The 17,824-nt window shown below is 41.1% G+C and overlaps 2 protein-coding genes across 2 annotated transcripts in view; both read left to right on the top strand.

Moving 5' to 3' along the window:
• The window catches only part of LOC120049627 (protein mono-ADP-ribosyltransferase PARP14-like), a 40,948-nt gene extending 32,755 nt beyond the window's left edge, over positions 1-8,193 (top strand). The window contains exons 10-16 of the mRNA XM_038995944.1: positions 3,443-3,577; positions 3,807-3,869; positions 4,570-4,746; positions 4,934-5,140; positions 5,305-5,819; positions 6,117-6,291; positions 6,847-8,193. Coding sequence (XP_038851872.1) covers positions 3,443-3,577; positions 3,807-3,869; positions 4,570-4,746; positions 4,934-5,140; positions 5,305-5,819; positions 6,117-6,291; positions 6,847-7,130 — 1,556 coding nt within the window. The 3' untranslated portion in view covers positions 7,131-8,193. The remainder of the gene's footprint in view (positions 1-3,442; positions 3,578-3,806; positions 3,870-4,569; positions 4,747-4,933; positions 5,141-5,304; positions 5,820-6,116; positions 6,292-6,846) is intronic.
• Positions 8,194-12,440: 4,247 nt separating this feature from the next.
• Positions 12,441-15,889, top strand: snrpa1 (small nuclear ribonucleoprotein polypeptide A'). Its single transcript, XM_038995933.1, has 9 exons — positions 12,441-12,659; positions 12,820-12,967; positions 13,070-13,148; positions 13,383-13,429; positions 13,603-13,705; positions 14,084-14,163; positions 14,524-14,602; positions 14,990-15,083; positions 15,432-15,889. The coding sequence occupies exons 1-9, from the start codon at positions 12,578-12,580 to the stop codon at positions 15,737-15,739; spliced, it is 1,020 nt and encodes a 339-aa protein (XP_038851861.1). The 5' UTR covers positions 12,441-12,577; the 3' UTR covers positions 15,740-15,889.
• The last annotated feature ends 1,935 nt before the right edge of the window (positions 15,890-17,824 follow it).

The raw sequence follows: 17,824 nt of genomic DNA, 5'->3' as shown, positions 1-17,824 counted from the left end.
AGTCGTGAAGAGGGCACGACAAAGCCTATTCCCCCTCAGGAAACTAAAAAGATTTGGCATGGGTCCTGAGATCCTCAAAAGGTTCTACAGCTGCAACATCGAGAGCGTCCTGACTGGTTGCATCACTGCCTGGTACGGCAATTGCTCGGCCTCTGACCGCAAGGCACTACAGAGGGTAGTGCGTACGGCCCAGTACATCACTGGGGCTAAGCTGCCTGACATCCAGGACCTCTACACCAGGCGGTGTCAGAGGAAGGCCCTACAATTGTCAAAGACCACAGCCACCCCAGTCATAGACTGTTCTCTCTACTACCGCATGGCAATCGGAACCGGAGTGCCAATTCTAGGACAAAAAGGCTTCTCAACAGTTTTTACCCCCAAGCCATAAGACTCCTGAACAGGTAATCAAATGGCTACCCGGACTATTTGCATTGTGTATTCCCCCCCAACCCCTCTTTTTACGCTGCTGTTACTCTCTGTTTATCATATATGCATAGTCACTTTAACTATACATTCATGTACATACTACCTCAATTGGGCCGACGAACCAGTGCTATCGCACATTGGCTAACCGGGCTATCTGCATTGTGCCCCACCCACCACCCGCCAACCCCTCCTTTACGCTACTGCTCCTCTCTGTTCATCATATATGCATAGTCACTTTAACCATATCTACATGTACATACTACCTCAATCAGCCTGACTAACCGGTGTCTGTATGTAGCCTCGCTACTGTATATAGCCTCGCTACTGTATATAGCCTGTCTTTTTACTGTTGTTTTATTTCTTTACCTACCTATTGTTCACCTAATACCGTTTTTGCACTATTGGTTAGAGCCTGTAAGTAAGCATTTCACTGTAAGGTCTACACCTGTTGTTTTCGGCACACGTGACAAATTGACTTTGATTTGGAATTGTAAAACGGTTTATATAATTTTTGCCTGACATTATCACTTTGGCTATTCTTAATTCTTGCCTAATATGTTGGCATGCATATACTGTATATATTTTTTTTTACCAATTCTAATATGTTGAATAATGTGACAAGTATATTGCATTGAATCATACAGTGTGATAAAAATTAAAAGTGTAACTTTTATAATATTACCTTTATATCAACACACTCGTCAATCCCGTTGAACAACTCTAAATCGCTTTGGCCCAGTAGGCTAAGCATCAAGTCACTTGCTGATAATGTTGCATAAAACATTTGAAAGGTTTATCATTTTCACTGAACACAATAAAAGTGAACATAGGCTCTATGCTTTCAATTGCCCAACTTATAGGACCAATTTAGGCATTTAAAACAATAATAACGTGCCCTCCAGAGGGATAACTTCAAATAACATGATGTACATTAATGAAATAATTGAAATAAAAATATGTGATTATATAAAGTATTAGCCTAGTGGTTATAAGTATTTTGGCATATGTTGTGAATTACACCTCATGTGAAATCATTCTCAAAAGCGCAAGAGATACTGTTGCGTGGAGGCCTAGAATATTTATGGTTGATCATATAGAAATATAAAAAAATGATTTCAGCGACTCCAAAGCAATTTTCTGAGTATGGCGTAGGAGCCTCTGACTCGCTTCCTTTGTCTATTATGAAGACACTTGTTGGTAACTGTCAACGGGTCAGGACAGCTCTGGAGGTCTAATTAAAGGTTTGTGTCTAAAGAGGTTTCATGCATAGCTTTCATATCTACCCATAAGAGTAGGAGAAAAATATCTCTACTCATTTTCCACTCTGGGACACTTTACATTTTAATACAGTTTCTCTGAAAGGTAATAATTTATATATGTTGGATTCCCGTCACCATCTTAACCAAAGATCTAAGTTAAAGAATAGGACTAAGCCAGTGGCACAGATGGAACTATCCAAGCGGTAGGTACATCTCCAAGCGGTAGGTACACAATTCAATATCACTTTTGTAATACAGTAATTAGCCTATTAACTCGTTGACAAGTTAACAAATTATATATGGGATTCACGTTTCCAACTCAACCAAAGATCTAAGTTAAAGAATAGGACTAAGCCAGATGAAACTATCCAAGAAGTAGATACATTTCCTTCAAATGTTGATATTTCTTTGTGTAACAACCAAAGGCAATTCAAAATTACTTTTATGATAACCTTCAGGCTATTTACTGTATCTTCCAAACATATGTAACAGTATTTATTCAACCTTAAAATGAGTAAAATATCCATGGCCTCATTTTGGGGTTACTTTAACTTTTTTATTTTATTTAACCTCTTTAACCTCTTTAACTAGTCAAGTTAAGAACAAATTCTTATTTACAATGATGGCCTACGCCCCCGGGCAAGCCCTCCCCTAACCCGGACAATGCTGAGCCAATTGTGCGCTGCCCTATAGCACTCCCAATCACGGCTGGTTGTGACATAGCCTTGGAACGAACCAGGGTCTGTAGTGATGCCTCTAGCACTGCATTGCAGTGCCTTAGAGACCACTATGCCACTCGGGAGGCCCTCATACATAGCTTTTACAAAGTTCTTAGAGAGTGTGTATGTTCAGGACAACATGCCAAGCTGGCAGGTCTGTGGAGATCTTCACAATTACTATAATAATCTGTGCAGAATCTTAAACAGCATTGACCATCATGTAACCTCAACTGCAATTCAGTTCATTTGGCTATCAGTGATAACACATTCAGTTGTTGTATAAATAAACAAAACATCTGACATTTCTTTTCCATTTTGAACTTTGTTGTGCTTGTAAATGGTTGAAAGCACAGTAATAGCACATTTGGGAATTCAACAAACATTTAGCTGTCTTTTTGAATGGGTGAATATATTTTAGGTTGTAATCTCATTTATCAACGTCTCAACCAAATATCACCCAATTGTCATATTGAAATGACATAGTGTGCCCAGTGGGTAGTTCATGGTCCAGGAGAGACATGAGCATTTTGGATTTGTTTCAATAGCCACTGCTAACATTAGCCACTGCTAACCAAAAACAACCGTGTCCAACAAATTAATTTATTTTATTTTATGTAATCTGAATTTGGTCATAAACTTTGAGCTTGCCCCTTTTTGCATAGCAGTGTTAGCCCAAGTTAGCAGTGGCTATTTAAACAAATCCGAACCATGTATGACAGTTTCTCTGTGGATGACGGACTACTTTCAGGGTAAATGCAACAGAGGTAAGTTTAAAAAAGTGAAGATATCCTTTAATGTTATTGTTGTTTCATAGTTATGGTGACCTGAATTATAATACATTAGGGCCAGAGTGTTTCTTGACCTTGTGACCTAACCAGGAAAAATGTATCCTAGTTGATAGTTTTTCAGCCAACATAATTTATTATGGTTATTGCTACATACTCCGTGCTTCATGCTGTCTTTGCAACTTCCTATTACTGCCAGGTCACTCCCATCATTTTGATGGTCCATAGCTTGACTTTTATTCTCAACTGCTAGGTTCTTCCTCAAGTTCAGCAATGTATGAGATAAAGATGTCAGGAGTGGTTGTACAGGCCGTCACAGGGGACATTACCAAAGAAACTACGGATGTCATTGTCAACTCTTCCAACTCCTCCTTCAGCCTCAAGTCAGGTACTCTTACCTCTATTTAAGATCATACACTTGGAAACATAGCAAATAATAGCAAACACAAAGGTAGATATGGTTTAGTTTTGGATTCAAAAATATTATTGCCATATAACTGATAGAGTATCAAACCTGACATGTCTGCACAACTGAATATTGTATTAACCCATTGAGCTAGCTTCAGCCGGGCATATTTTAAATCAAAATGAAATATCCCTTCTGTACACCACTCCAGGGGTGTCTAAAGCCATTCTGGACGCAGCTGGTCCGACTGTGGAGACTGAATGCCAACGACTCGGTAAGAGCCTCTACCCCTGACATCATAACACAAGATATGACAATCACAGGGTTACACTATACTTTGCTTTCATCTGGGTATTTTCCTCCTCCTGGTTTACCAGTGGTAAACAACATCAACTCCACTTTAGAAAGCAGAATCACATGTCCTGGGGTGGCCTAGCTAGCTGTCTAGTGCTCCATCTTTACACAATCAGGCAATCAAACACAATGTTTACCTCTGCCCTCTCCCAGTTCGGTGATACATTTTGAGGGAATCATGGGCAGAGTGGTTTTGGTGGTGCACGGGACTTTCTCGTTCATTCAAACGACTAGCAACAGCTACAAACCAAAACCATGGTTTGTATTATGAAACCTTAACTATGCTACATACAGTGTCAGTGGCGTTTATCGTGAGAAGCTTGCTAACATTAACCACTAAAATGGCTAGCTGGCATAAACAGCTAATCTAGCTAGAACGGAACGGTTTCAGTCTCGGTCATTCGCTTTTTGTTTTGTCATTCAGTGTTCAGTTGTTTTCATTAAAATGGACACTTACCACGCTGCACATTGGTCCGATCTTTCATACTTGTCATTAGATGAGGACGAGTACCTAGTTTTCTTGTCAGTCTTTCACTGTCCTATTCAACAATTATGAAATAAGCAAGAAATTATCGTTTTTCTCAGTTCTTTACAATGAAATCTACAATGTATATTTTCAGGAGCCCAGCCACACGAAGGCATGATAATGACAAAGCCAGGCAACCTGCAGTGTAAGAAGATCATCCACCTGGTAATCCAGACAGACACTAAGAAGATCCAGCAGTCTGTCGAAGGTGCACTCAAAATGTGCACAAAGAATAACTTCACATCCATATCTTTACCTGCTATTGGCACGGGTAAGTTACAAAAACAGAGGAGGGAAAGAGAATGTGAGGTACTGAAAGGAGATTTTAGTCTGTATGCATTAGTTAATGATTAACTTAACAGCAGACATACAGTGAGGCTGTTAAGATGTGTTCACACTTGTTCAATCTCAAATCCATGTTTGCAATATGTGCCAACTAAAGTGTCCTGTCATTCAAGGCCAAGGCAACATACAGCCGAGTGAAGTGGCAGACGTCATGTTGGATGCTGTTGTGGAAGTGGTGGGCAAGAAGTCCCAGAACTCCCTGAAGCTTGTCCGAATGGTCATCTTTCAGCCTGCCATGCTTAATGATTTCCACACAAGTATGCTTAAAAAGGAAGGCACTGACGCTCAGGAAAAGGAGGGCTTCTTCCAAAATGTTTTATGTATGACATACTTCATTTTCTAAACTTTGATCTACAGTATATAATTTATGGAAAATAAAGTCAGGTTTACCATTGTACTTAATAGTAATATTTCCTGTTATTTAAACCTGTAAAGACTATTGGACTCAATATACTGTAACTAAATGATCTTCATATTCTTACAGCATTCTTTACCAGAAGGAAAGTTGATAACGGACAACAGAATGAAGTCATTGAAATTGAGAGCCAGGACATGGATCCTGCATGCTTCCACATCTGTGGTGTGTCTCAGGCCCACGTTGATCATGCCAAGCAAGTGATCAAGGACCTGATCGTGAAAGAGCAAGACTTCAACCTCATCAATGACAAAGCCCTCTTCAGCCTATCAGAATTGGACCTGCAGAACATCTATGACATGCAGACCGCCATGGACGTGAGCATAAGTTTCCCCACATCTTCCCAAGAGGAGGCTAAACTCACCATAGAGGGTCTCAGCAAAGACGTGCTCAAGGCTTCCAATGAGATCCATGAGATGCTGAAAAAGGTCCGGCCCGAAGATACTTTTAAAGATGTCCCCCAGCACTGGGATGACATGCCAGCCAACACCCCATGTCTGTCATTCCCCATTCAACCTGAAACCCAAGAGCATATTGACGTCCTAAAACAATTTGAAGATACTTGCAAGAAGAATGTTCTAAAGGTCTCTCTTCTCCTATTTTCCATAGTAGTTACATGTATATTTATTTATTGTACAACTATCTTGTACAAGTCTCTTGAGAGCATGGCTGGATCTGGTGAATGGAATGATTTGTACATACTCAGAAATGGGTTGAAAAAGTACAATAGCCTTTTCAATTTAATTGATCTAGATAGGTGCAAGCATCACAGCTTAGTAACATTATATTAGGGCTTCTGGAACCTCTTTATGGTAGTGAAATATCTTTGTCACTGTCTAGTTAGCCAATGAATGTGTAATGCAAGGTTGTTCTTCACTCAGATTGAGAGGATCCAGAACCCAGGCCTATGGGGGGGCTTTCAGATCAAGAAGAAAGACATGGAGGTCAGGAACGGTCACCAGAACAATGAGAGGAAGCTCTTCCATGGAGCCTGCCACACAACCATAGATAAGATTAACGAGCTTGGCTTCAATCGGAGCTACGCTGGGAAAAATGGTAAGTAATGGCTAACACCAAAAGAGAAAAGCCAACAATTTGAGGTTTCTTTCTGTTTTAATGTTTGAATTCTCACACTTTCTTTTGTTTGAATTATTGCATTCTGATCATAGAGATCTACTAGAGAGCTCATCTCCTATATTGGCAATGGCTTCTTCAGTGACAGTATGGGCAGCACCATTGAGGGCTAATTCCATTTTAAAGTATTGTCTGTTCATACATAAATTGAAAAAAGGTGCATAACACCACTGTGCTGGACAGTAAAGTCTTAAAAGCCAAGTTTGGTGATTCACTGTCTGGAACCTGCACTTATCAAATATTTTCTCAGGAGTGTAATTGATTGGCTACTTCTGGGTGTGACTATGCTAAAACAGGCCTTGGTTCAAGTGCACCCTCTATCCAACTTTATGATTCTGATCTACGTATATATTGGCATGATGTTTTTGCAATATTTTCTATTCAAATGCAATAAGCTTTCTCCTGCATTTACTCTACAGTCTGCAATGATTTAAAAGTTTAGAGAATTTCATAACTATTCCAAAATATTTTTTGCAGCTGCATTGTATGGAGACGGCACCTACTTTGCTGTCAAAGCAAATTACTCTGCCAAAGACACATACTCAAAACCGGATCCCCAAGGCCAGAAGTACATGTACCTATGTCGAGTTCTGACTGGAGATTTCACAACAGGAACACCGGGGATGAAAGTACCTCCACCTAAAATCAACTCAACTATTCAGCTTTATGACAGTGTGACAGATAGTGTATCTCCACCATCCATGTTCATAATCTTCCATGACAGTCAGGCATATCCTGAGTACTTGATCACTTTCAAGTAGGTGTGGGCGATGTGGCCAATAAATTGTATCGATCTTTTACAACTTTTTGATCACACTGATACATAATAAATGACATCTCAATATGTAATTAGTTATCTGTAATTCATGAGGTTTATCTGAAGTGTAATATCTAAAACCAAAATCCCACTGGGCAAAATCTGGTTGAATAAATGTTGTTTCCACGTCATTTCAACCCAAAAAATCTGTGAAGACGTCTGAATCAACGTGGAAAACTGATTGGATTTGCAAAAAGAGATCAACGTAAGGGCATTTTGCCTTTTTTTCACCTAAATCCAATGACATGGTGACATTTGTTGTTGATTTCACGGTTAGTTAACAACTCAACCAAATATAATCAAAACTAGAAGTTTAACTAACGTCTGTGCCCAGTGGGATCTGCTTTATAATTCAAATGCAATTTGTTTTTTTACTTGTGACATGCTCTATATTGGAATATTCAGTCAAGTCAAACTCAAAATGTTTAGATAGTAACAATTAGTTTTTTTTTACTTGTGACATGCTCTATATTGGAATATTCAGTCAAGTCAAACTCAAAATGTTTAGATAGTAACAATTTCAGCCTAGAAGGCTTTGTGATTTTGACTGATTCCATGTCCACTTTGTTTGAATGTCTAAAACATCACCAGAACATCTAACTTCACCAAAATATTGAATCACATTCCCAGACAGCACAGAATAAGTCAAATCCTGGACTAAAAGGTTATTTAAATGGAGATTCTCCATTGAGCATGCTTTTTTAGTCCAGGACTAGGCTTAATCTCTTTCCGGGAAACCAGCCCTTAGTGTTTTCACTTGAACAGTAAGTCATCAGGTTTTGTGAAAGTTCACTTCAAGAAAGTAATCACCATTACTCAGAGAACACAATTCTTGCAAAGTGGGTCATAAACCATCGTCTTTGCCTTGTTGCATGCATATATTTGGATTATAAAGCCTTTCGGTTAATGAATAGTGAATATGGCTGTTCTGCTAAATCTTGTGATAATGCTTCTTGCTATCTGTTGGTCTACAATAAATGTAAAAATAAAGTGAAAATAAATATATTGCATTAACATGCTGTTTTCCCCCCTTTTTAAATGTGTTGAGGGACCTGGCAAAGACAGGGATTATTTAGTGTGGACTGATGTGAACTACTGCTATTGTACAGAGATGGACTCCATTCAACTTAAAGAATTTGCACCGGAAATAATTTTGGTGTGGCACAGCAATACTAATGCAATCAAGACATCTTAGATTTGGTATTTGGTATTATTTAAATTATTTTGATTTAAGGCGAAAATGTAAAAAATGGGCAAGGGGAGTGAATAATTTCACAACTTGTAAAAGTTGAATATATTTGGTTCAGGAAAATTACAACTGTCATGCTCTGACCTTAGATATCTCTGTTTTCTTTATATTTTGGTTAGGTCAGGGTGTGACGAGGGTGGGTATGCTAGTTTTTGTATTGTCTAGGGGTTTTGTATGTCTAGGGGTTTTGTAGGTCTAGGTAATTTGTATGTCTATGGTGGCCTGATATGGTTCCCAATCAGAGGCATCTGCTTATCGTTGTCTCTGATTGGGGATCATATTTATGTAGCCATTTTCCCGTTGGTGTTCGTGGGTTCTTGTTCTATGTTTAGTTGCCTGTCTGCACTATTCATATTAGCGTCATGGTTCGTTTTGTTGTTTTGTTAGTTTGTTCAGTGTTCATTCTTTTAATAAATATAGACTGTACGCATACAACGCTACGCCTTGGTCCGATTCATACAACGAACATGACAGAAGAACACACCACAAAAGGACCAAGCAGCGTGTTAATGAGGAGCGGACATCCTGGGCCCGGGAGAAAGATGAGTGGAGGACATCCTGGACCGGGGAGGAGGTAATGGCAGGGGACAAGACCTTGCCATGGAAGCAGGTGGAGATAGCGCAGGAGGAACGGCGAAGATACAAGGGGACACGGTTAGCACGGAAGCCCGAGAGGCAGCCCCAATAATTTTTGGGGGAGGGGCACACGAGGAGATTGGCTGAGTCAGGTTGGAGACCTGAGCCAACTCCTCGTGCTTAGTGTGACTGGTCAGACACCGTGTTACGCAGTAATGCGCACGGTGTCTCCAGTTCGCATTCATAGCCCGGTGCGCTCTATTCCAGCTCCTCGCATTTGCCGGGCTAGAATGGGCATCCAGCCAGGACGGATGCGCTCCTGGTCAGCGCTCCTGGTCTCCAGTACACCTCCTTGGACCAGGATATCCTGCGCCGGCTCTGTGTACTGTGTCTTCGGTGCGTCTGCACAGCCCAGTCCCGCACTTGCCGGGCTCAAGTGAGCATCCAGCCAGGACGCATTGAGCCAGCTCTACGCTCCAGATCCCCAGTGCGCCTCCACAGTCCAGTACGTCCTGTGCCTCCTCTCCCCACTCGCCCTGAGATGCGTGTCATCAGCCCGGTACCACCAGTTCCGGCACCACGCATCAGACCTCCAGTACGCTTCCACAGTCCAGTACGACCTGTCCCTCTTCCCCGCACTCACCCTGAGGTGCGTGTCCTCAGCCCGGTACCACCAGTTCCGGCACCACGCATCAGGCTTCCAGTGCACTTTCACAGTCCAGAGCTTCCGGCGACAGTTCCCAGTCCAGAGTTTCCGGCGACAGTTCCCAGTCCAGAGCTTCCGGCGACAGTTCCCAGTCCAGAGCTTCCGGCGACAGTACCCAGTCCGGAGCTTCCGGCGACAGTACCCAGTCCGGAGCTTCCGGCGACAGTACCCAGTCCGGAGCTTTCGGCGACAGTACCCAGTCCGGAGCTTCCGGCGACATTTCACAGTCCGGAACCTCCAACGACGAGCCACAGTCCGGAACCTCCAACGACGGGCCACAGTCCGGAACCTCCAACGACGAGCCACAGTCTGGGACCTCCAACGACGGGCCACAGGTACTGTCACGCTCTGACCTTAGATATCTCTGTTTTCTTTATATTTTTGGTTAGGTCAGGGTGTGACGAGCATGGGTATGCTAGTTTTTGTATTGTCTAGGGTTTTTGTATGTCTAGGGGTTTTGTAGGTCTAGGTAATTTGTATGTCTATGGTGGCCTGATATGGTTCCCAATCAGAGGCAGCTGTTTATCGTTGTCTCTGATTGGGGATCATATTTAGGTAGCCATTTCCCTTTGGTGTTCGTGGGTTCTTGTTCTATGTTTAGTTGCCTGTCTGCACTATTCATATTAGCTTCACGGTTCGTTTTGTTAGTTTGTTCAGTGTTCATTCTTTTAATAAATATAGAATGTACGCATACAACGCTGCGCCTTGGTCCGATTCATACCACAAACGTTACAACAACCAACAATGGCAAATGTATTGCGCCTTTGAACTTTGGTGTGAATCACGTCAACATTTCAGACCCTGAGAGGAATGAGCATAGAAATAGATACTGTAGAAAGAGACTGATTCTGTGTCCCTCCAGTCTGGTTGAAAAGCTTCATAGTGTCTGTATCCACTGCAGTTATTTTAATGAGGATGTCTCTCACACAGTCATGCCGTCATTACTGTTGTTGGGTGGGGAGTAAAGGTCTTTCCTCTAAATCACGTGTCAAACTCATTCCACAGAGGGCAGAGTGTCTGTGGGTTTTCATTCTTCCTTTGTACTTGATTGATGAATTAAGGTAACTAATTATTATTAAGAATTCACTTGGTTGTCTAAGTCTTAATTGAAAGTAAAAACCAGCGGACACTAGGCCCTCTATGGAATGAGTTTGACACCCCTGTTTTAGATGGTTGTCTTCAGCCCAGGTCGAGTGAGTTCATACCTGAGGGACAGAGAGAGAGAGATCCCAGAGAGAATAAAAGCAGGTAGCTTAGTAAAACTAATACAGTTTAGTATGTTCATTATCTTTGTAAAAGATTACATCCACACACACAATTACCTCTGCAGATTTATTGCCGGCGTTTCGGTCAGTAACCAGCAAGACAAGACAGACAACAGAAATGTTGACAACAATCATCAGCAATGATTTCACGGTAAGTCTATTGCACCTGTTGTATTCGGCACATGTGACAAATACAATTTCATTTTATTTGAATGTACATATACTGTAGATCCTGTGTGCATGAGTAATCTTTTAGGATGAACTGAACTGTTATGGGGCTGTTATTCCCAGCATCACAAACAAGAGAGACAGACAGTATGGCAATGTGCATGTTAATGTTCATCTTTAATGACTGTTTCGCATCACAACATATTACACTATCAGTGTCCCACACACATTAATTAATTCACTCCACACAGTTTTTTTTAAAATATCAAAATCCCTTAAATGTGGGTCCCACCCTTCCTTACCCTTCAAGATTAAATTATTTATTTCACTTTGATGCTGACCTAGCAGGTCGCTGGATTTCCCCTCAGAACCCATGTTATATTATTTAACTACTACTTATTTAACTACTTTAAAAGACAATAAGCACACAATTGCAGAGCTAAGGCACCAGTCCGTTTATAACACATAAAAGGATGAGCACACCATCAGAGGATTAGAGAAGGAAGAAATGGAGACGGGTCCCAATTATAGCAAAGATGAGGATGAGTTGCCCTGCTTACCGTCCTTTGAAGTTTTGGGCGAGGTGAAGCTGAGAAAGATCTATTAGTAACCTACCTGTGGGTAAATAACACGCTAAATGGGATTATCATTATACATGAACAGAGGATATCTAATTGTAATTCAGAAACATGTTATGCCTAGTTGAATTTCAAAGAAGTTGCCTTAACTGAGAAACCAAAAGATCACTGCACTCACTTATTGATATTTGTGTGGCTCAGTTGGTAGAGCATGGCACTTGCAACACCTGGGTTGTGGGTTTGATTCCCATGGGGGGCCAGTGGGAAGCAATATGAAAATGTTGTTACTCATTACTGTAAGTTGCTCTGGATAAGAGCATCTGCTAAATTACTAAAATTCAACCAAATGAAGAGATGTAGTTTGACCGTGCAATCTCAATTATCTCGCCTCTTCCTCTGATAATACCAATTGGATAATACCTAAACTGACCTGTGGGTGGCAGCAATAAGCCGGAAAGCATCTAGTCCGCCAGAAAGTTACAAGAAGAAGGACTGAAGAAGAAGGGCAAGTGTGCAGCTATCTCGGTCTGGTGAAACCCTTATCAAGTGAATACGGTTCTGGGCAGCTTCTAGACAAATACATAGTCACCCCCGTGAGTTCCTGACAGTTATCTTTGAATGATAATCAAGTCATCATCAGACGCACTTATTGAACCTATTAAGATCTCAACGCTAGAGCGCGCTCGATGAAATTTGACCAGTTATTATTTTACACCGAGTTGCATTGTGGGAGTGGTCTTACTTCCGGGCGGCAGCGTGTTGAAAAAGCATTGTAAGGACTGGATTTTTTTTTAAATCAAGAAACCCGCTTACAAACATTTTTTTTTGATTTCACAGTTAGCCGTCGATATGGTCAAACTATCGGCAGAGCTAATTGAGCAGGCTGCTCAGTACACAAACCCCGTGCGCGACAGGGAGCTGGATCTGCGAGGTAAATAAACCTGCGCATTTCATGCTAGCTAGCTTGAGAAGCTAACTCTGGTTGGCTAGGCCTTCGCACTGTAATAACTGATGGATAGTGATTGCTAACTGCTAGCTACATCACAAACTATCCGGCTAACCTTATGCTGGTATGCTCTGCTCTCATTTAGGTTACAAAATTCCTGTACTTGAAAACCTTGGGGCTACACTTGACCAGTTTGATACCATCGATTTCTCTGACAATGAAATCAGAAAACTGGACGGCTTCCCTTTGCTCAAGAGGCTCAAAACGTTGCTCATGAACAACAACAGAATATGGTAACGTATGCAGCAATTGTTTTGTCTAGGATTGCTAGAATTCGTTTTAAGGTTAGCTTCCTAGCTAGCTAGCTATCACTATGTTTTGTGTGCTCCCCACAGTCGTGTTGGTGAAAACCTTGAACAGGCATTGCCGAGTATGAGGGAGCTGATCCTCACAAGCAACAACATCCAGGAATTGGTGAGTTATCACACATCCCATCAGTGAATGGGTCAAGGCCTTATCAGATCTTTTTAAATAATTACTGATTGGGAGCATTTTACTTATGCATGTTGTTGATTGGAAAAATATGACCTGTACTGTTATTTAACAATATTTGTGACATGAGTGTGCTCCTGTGTTCAGTCACAGCGGTTGAACCATCGATTTGTTTTTAATGTGTTGGCATGTTTTTAAATGTGCTTTTACCTCCAGGGTGATTTGGATCCGCTAGCCTCAGTGAAGACATTGACCCTTCTCAGGTATCTTTTGATCAATACTTGCATCTACTACAACAGCTAGTAAAGTCAGATTCATGCATTAGGTTGCTATCAATTTCACTGTAAATTGCAGGACAAGATGAGTTGCTATATTTGTGCAACTAAATCCTGTGTTTTGTGAGTCAATATCGTAATCTCTGATTTTGTGACATCAGTCTCCTAAGGAATCCAGTGACCAACAAGAAGCACTACAGGCTCTATGTCATCAACAAAATTCCCCAGATTCACGTGCTTGACTTCCAGAAGGTCAAGTTAAAGGTAAGTGCATGCCATCGTTCAGAAACTAAGAGTTGTAGCTTTATAGAAAAGCGTTGTCATTACCAGGTCCAAAGGGTTGTCGCCTATAACAGGTCAGGTTGTATGAAACAACGTTGTTTTTTTGTAATGATGTAGGCCTTTAGTCAGGGCAAACAATCACATACCGTTGGACTTGGCCTACGAAGGCCCTAGTTTTTAATCTTTGCAGTGCAGTGCCTGCAGAATAGAAGGAAATGTATAGAAGAGCTCTGTCTTTCTAGGCATGCTAAGAGAGTGCTGTATTTGTATGTTTCTCCCAAACGGCTGTCCGTCCTTCTCGTGAAGGTGTCGTTGTCTGATTGAAAAAGCTCTCACTTTAACTGTGATGTATTACCATAGGAGCGTCAGGAGGCGGAGAAAATGTTCAAGGGCAAACGAGGTGCTCAGCTTGCAAAGGATATTGCCAAGCGGACCAAAACGTAAGATGAAAGTCCCCGTCGGGCGGCAGCTCCTTAGAATCACTGGACACTGGCTGGTGGGGGTGTCGGACAATCACCGGAACACTCTAGAATTGGACTATCTGCACCACCGATCACTCTTGTAGATGGGGTGTTGCGTAGCAACTGGAGTATCTAAATATGTGTTGACACAACTACTGTAAACACCCCCCGTGCAACAGTGTTTCTTAGGAGCGCCGTCTCAATGGCATTTCCTGTCGTATCAGTTTATTTGACTCAATAAGAAAAGATACTACACCTGAGATACTACACTGGTTGAGAGGCTAGAGAAGCACCCATCCCCTCCATGTTCTCTCTAACTCTGCTGGTGTGCGTTCTCAGGTTCACCCCCGGAGCTGCCGTTCAGCAGCCTGAGAAGAAGAAGATGGGACCATCTCCCGCTGACGTGGAAGCGATCAAGGCACTTCATAATTTATTTATACATTTTATTTAGCGCCAGAAAATGTACACTCGCTGTGTAGTTTGTTCCTTTTGGCCAGCTTTCATTCCACAGATTGTGTGTTCAAACTCATTGCAACACATGGATTAGACCTACGTCATTGTTTTCAGACAGTGACACACTATGGCGTGGACAGCTCAGTTTCTATACCACTATTCCACTGACCTAATGTAATTTTCACAATGTTAATGGTCAATTTATGGTCTGCTAAACAAATGAATGTAACGGGACTGGCAATCTACTCTAATGGTCCTTTCAAAAAGAGTCTGTTCATCAAAACCCAAATGCCTATCTAATGTAATGGTTCTGTATGTATGAACTAATACATTTGTTCTGTGCCCTACCCAGAATGCAATAGCGAACGCCTCGTCTCTGGCCGAGGTGGAGAGATTGAAGGGGATGCTGCAGGCTGGTCAGATCCCCGGACGGGAGGTCAGACAAGGTGTGTACAGGCGAATACATCTTCTCATACCACATGTCCAAGGCATGTACTGTGTGTCTGTCATGTCCTGTGTGTCTGTCATGTCCTGTGTGTCTGTCATGTCCTGTGTGTCTGTCATGTCCTGTGTGTCTGTCATGTCCTGTGTGTCTGTCATGTCCTGTGTGTCTGTCATGTCCTGTGTGTCTGTCATGTCCTGTGTGTCTGTCATGTCCTGTGTGTCTGTCATGTCCTGCGTTGTCTGAGTATTTAAATGAGCCATCGATGGACAAAGTAAACAGCATTATGGGGCAGAGGGGTTTGCATATATGGTTCTTTGACTGTTTCCGGTCTTTATTTCTCTTGTTGCAGTCCCCCCGGAAATGGTGGAGGTGGAAGAGGAAGAGGAGGAGAACGGGGTTGTGCATATGCAACGAGAGATACAGACAGAGGAAGGAAATGGAGTGGAAGAGATGGAAGAGGATGTAGTGGAGGTACAGGGAAAGGTGGAGGAGGTACAGGGAAAGGTGGAGGAGGTAGCTGTCAAGGAGGTGGAGAAGGTAGAAAAGGAAGAAGTGGAGGAGGAAGAAGAGAGGGAGGAGGGTAAAGAACAAGAGTCTGAGGAAGATGAGTCTGAGGATGATGATATGGATGAAGACTCACCGGTTAACGGATCATGACTCACCGGTTAACGGATCATTTTATGCGGATCTCATGTCTAAAGTCTTGCTTGATTTGTAAGTTTATATTTGTTGAACATGCATGTAATGCCATTTTTGTTATTTTGAGAAATGAAAATACAATAAACATTTTTTTACAAAACGATGCAACCAATGATTACTGATCCAGAATAAACTGATGTCTATACAGTCTTATCCAATACAGTCATACATAATGATTACTGATCCAGAATAAACTGATGTCTATACAGTCTTATCCAATACAGTCATACATTTGTTAATACATTTCCAGATTTTTATTTCACTTTAAAAGGGTGTGATGGATTTTTTTAAATATCAGACTTATTATTGCACACAGTGAGTCCATGCAACTTATGTGACTTGTTAAGCACATTTTTACTCCTGAACTTATTTAGGCTTGCAATAACAAAGGGATTGAATACTTGACTCTAGAGATTTCAGCTTTAAATGTTAATGTTAATTAATTTGTAAAAACATAATTCCACTTCGACATCAACAGTAAGATGGCGCCGACAGAGATGGTCGCCTCGCTTCAGGTCCTTAGGAAACTGCAGTCATTTTTGTTGTTGTATTATTTCTTACATTGTTAGCCCAGAAAATCCGCCATCACTGACAGAGTGGCTGCTGCCAACATACAGACACATCTGACACTTTAATACATTTAATAAATGGTTTTAATAAAGGTATCACAGTCACTTTAAATATGCATTACTCATCATATGTATATACTGTGTTCTATACCGTCTACTGCCTATGCTGCACGGCCATTGCTCATCTATATGTACATATTCTATTCATCCCGTTACATTATTTTTTTTAACCTTTATTTAACTAGACAAGTCAGTTTAGAACAAATTCTTATTTTCAATGACGGCCTAAGAACAGTGGGTTAACTGCCTTGTTCAGGGGCAGAACGATGTATAAGGTAGTCGTTGTGAATTTGTTAGATATTACTGCACTGTCGGAACTAGAAGCACAAGCATTTTGCTACACTCGCATTAACATCTGCTAGCCATGTGTATGTGACCAATAAGATTTGATTTGACATTATGGGGTATTGTGTGTAGGCCAGTGATAAGTCTAAATTCAATACATTTTAAATGTGGGCTGTAACACAAAAAAATGTAGAAAAATTCAAGGGGTGTGAACTTTCTGAAGGCAGTGTAGCTAGTGCCTACCAGTGGAGGCTACTGAATGGAGGATGGCTCATAATAATGGCTGGAATGGAGTCAATGGAATGGTATCAAACACTTGGAAAAACATGAGCTGTCCGCCCCTCAAAAGTGTAGTATTTGGTCCCATATTCTTAGCATGTAATAACTACATCCCGCTTGTGACTACAAACTCGTTGGATGCATTTGTGTGTGTTTTGGATTATGTTTTACCCAATAGGAACTGAATGGTGAATGGTAAGTAGATAAGATGTTCCTGAACACTTCAAAATGAATCCTGATAATGTAATGATTAAGAAAAATCATGAATGAATCATGAATAATGATGAGTGATAAGATTACAGAGGCTACAATAAAACCTTTCACCATTACCAATAATATCATTTATTTTGGGGGTATGATCTTTGTGCCTCTGTAACTTTCACACATCATTATTCACAATTAATTTATGATTATCCATAATCATGGTAAAATCCACATTCATGTAAAAGTGTTCCCGAAACATCTTCTATTCCTACTTACAGTAAAAGTGACTCCAAAATGACACAATTCATTATTCATCATTCAGTTCCTATTGGGAAAAATATAACCCAAAACAAATTTCAAATGCATTCAACAAGTGTGTAGAGTCAAAAGATTGATGTAGTCATTGAATGAAAGGAATATGGGACCAAATACTAAACTTTTGACTACTTTAATACACTTTAAGTTAATTTGTCCAAATATTTATGACTTCCTCAAATGGGAGGACTAGATATGTAAAGTTAGCCCAGTTGCCGTCTCTGTTCAGCCATACATTCCACTCCTTGCTACTCCTGTGATTTGCCAAATGTGCGGTGGAGTGTTAGCTAAAAATACTGGTACCCAGACTAACATAAAGTGTCTTCATTTC

The sequence above is a fragment of the Salvelinus namaycush genome, chromosome 1, assembly GCF_016432855.1.
Source record: "Salvelinus namaycush isolate Seneca chromosome 1, SaNama_1.0, whole genome shotgun sequence".
NCBI lineage: Eukaryota > Metazoa > Chordata > Actinopteri > Salmoniformes > Salmonidae > Salvelinus > Salvelinus namaycush.
The sequence above is the reverse complement of the archived record's forward strand: the minus strand, read 5'-3'. Positions and strand labels throughout refer to the sequence as shown.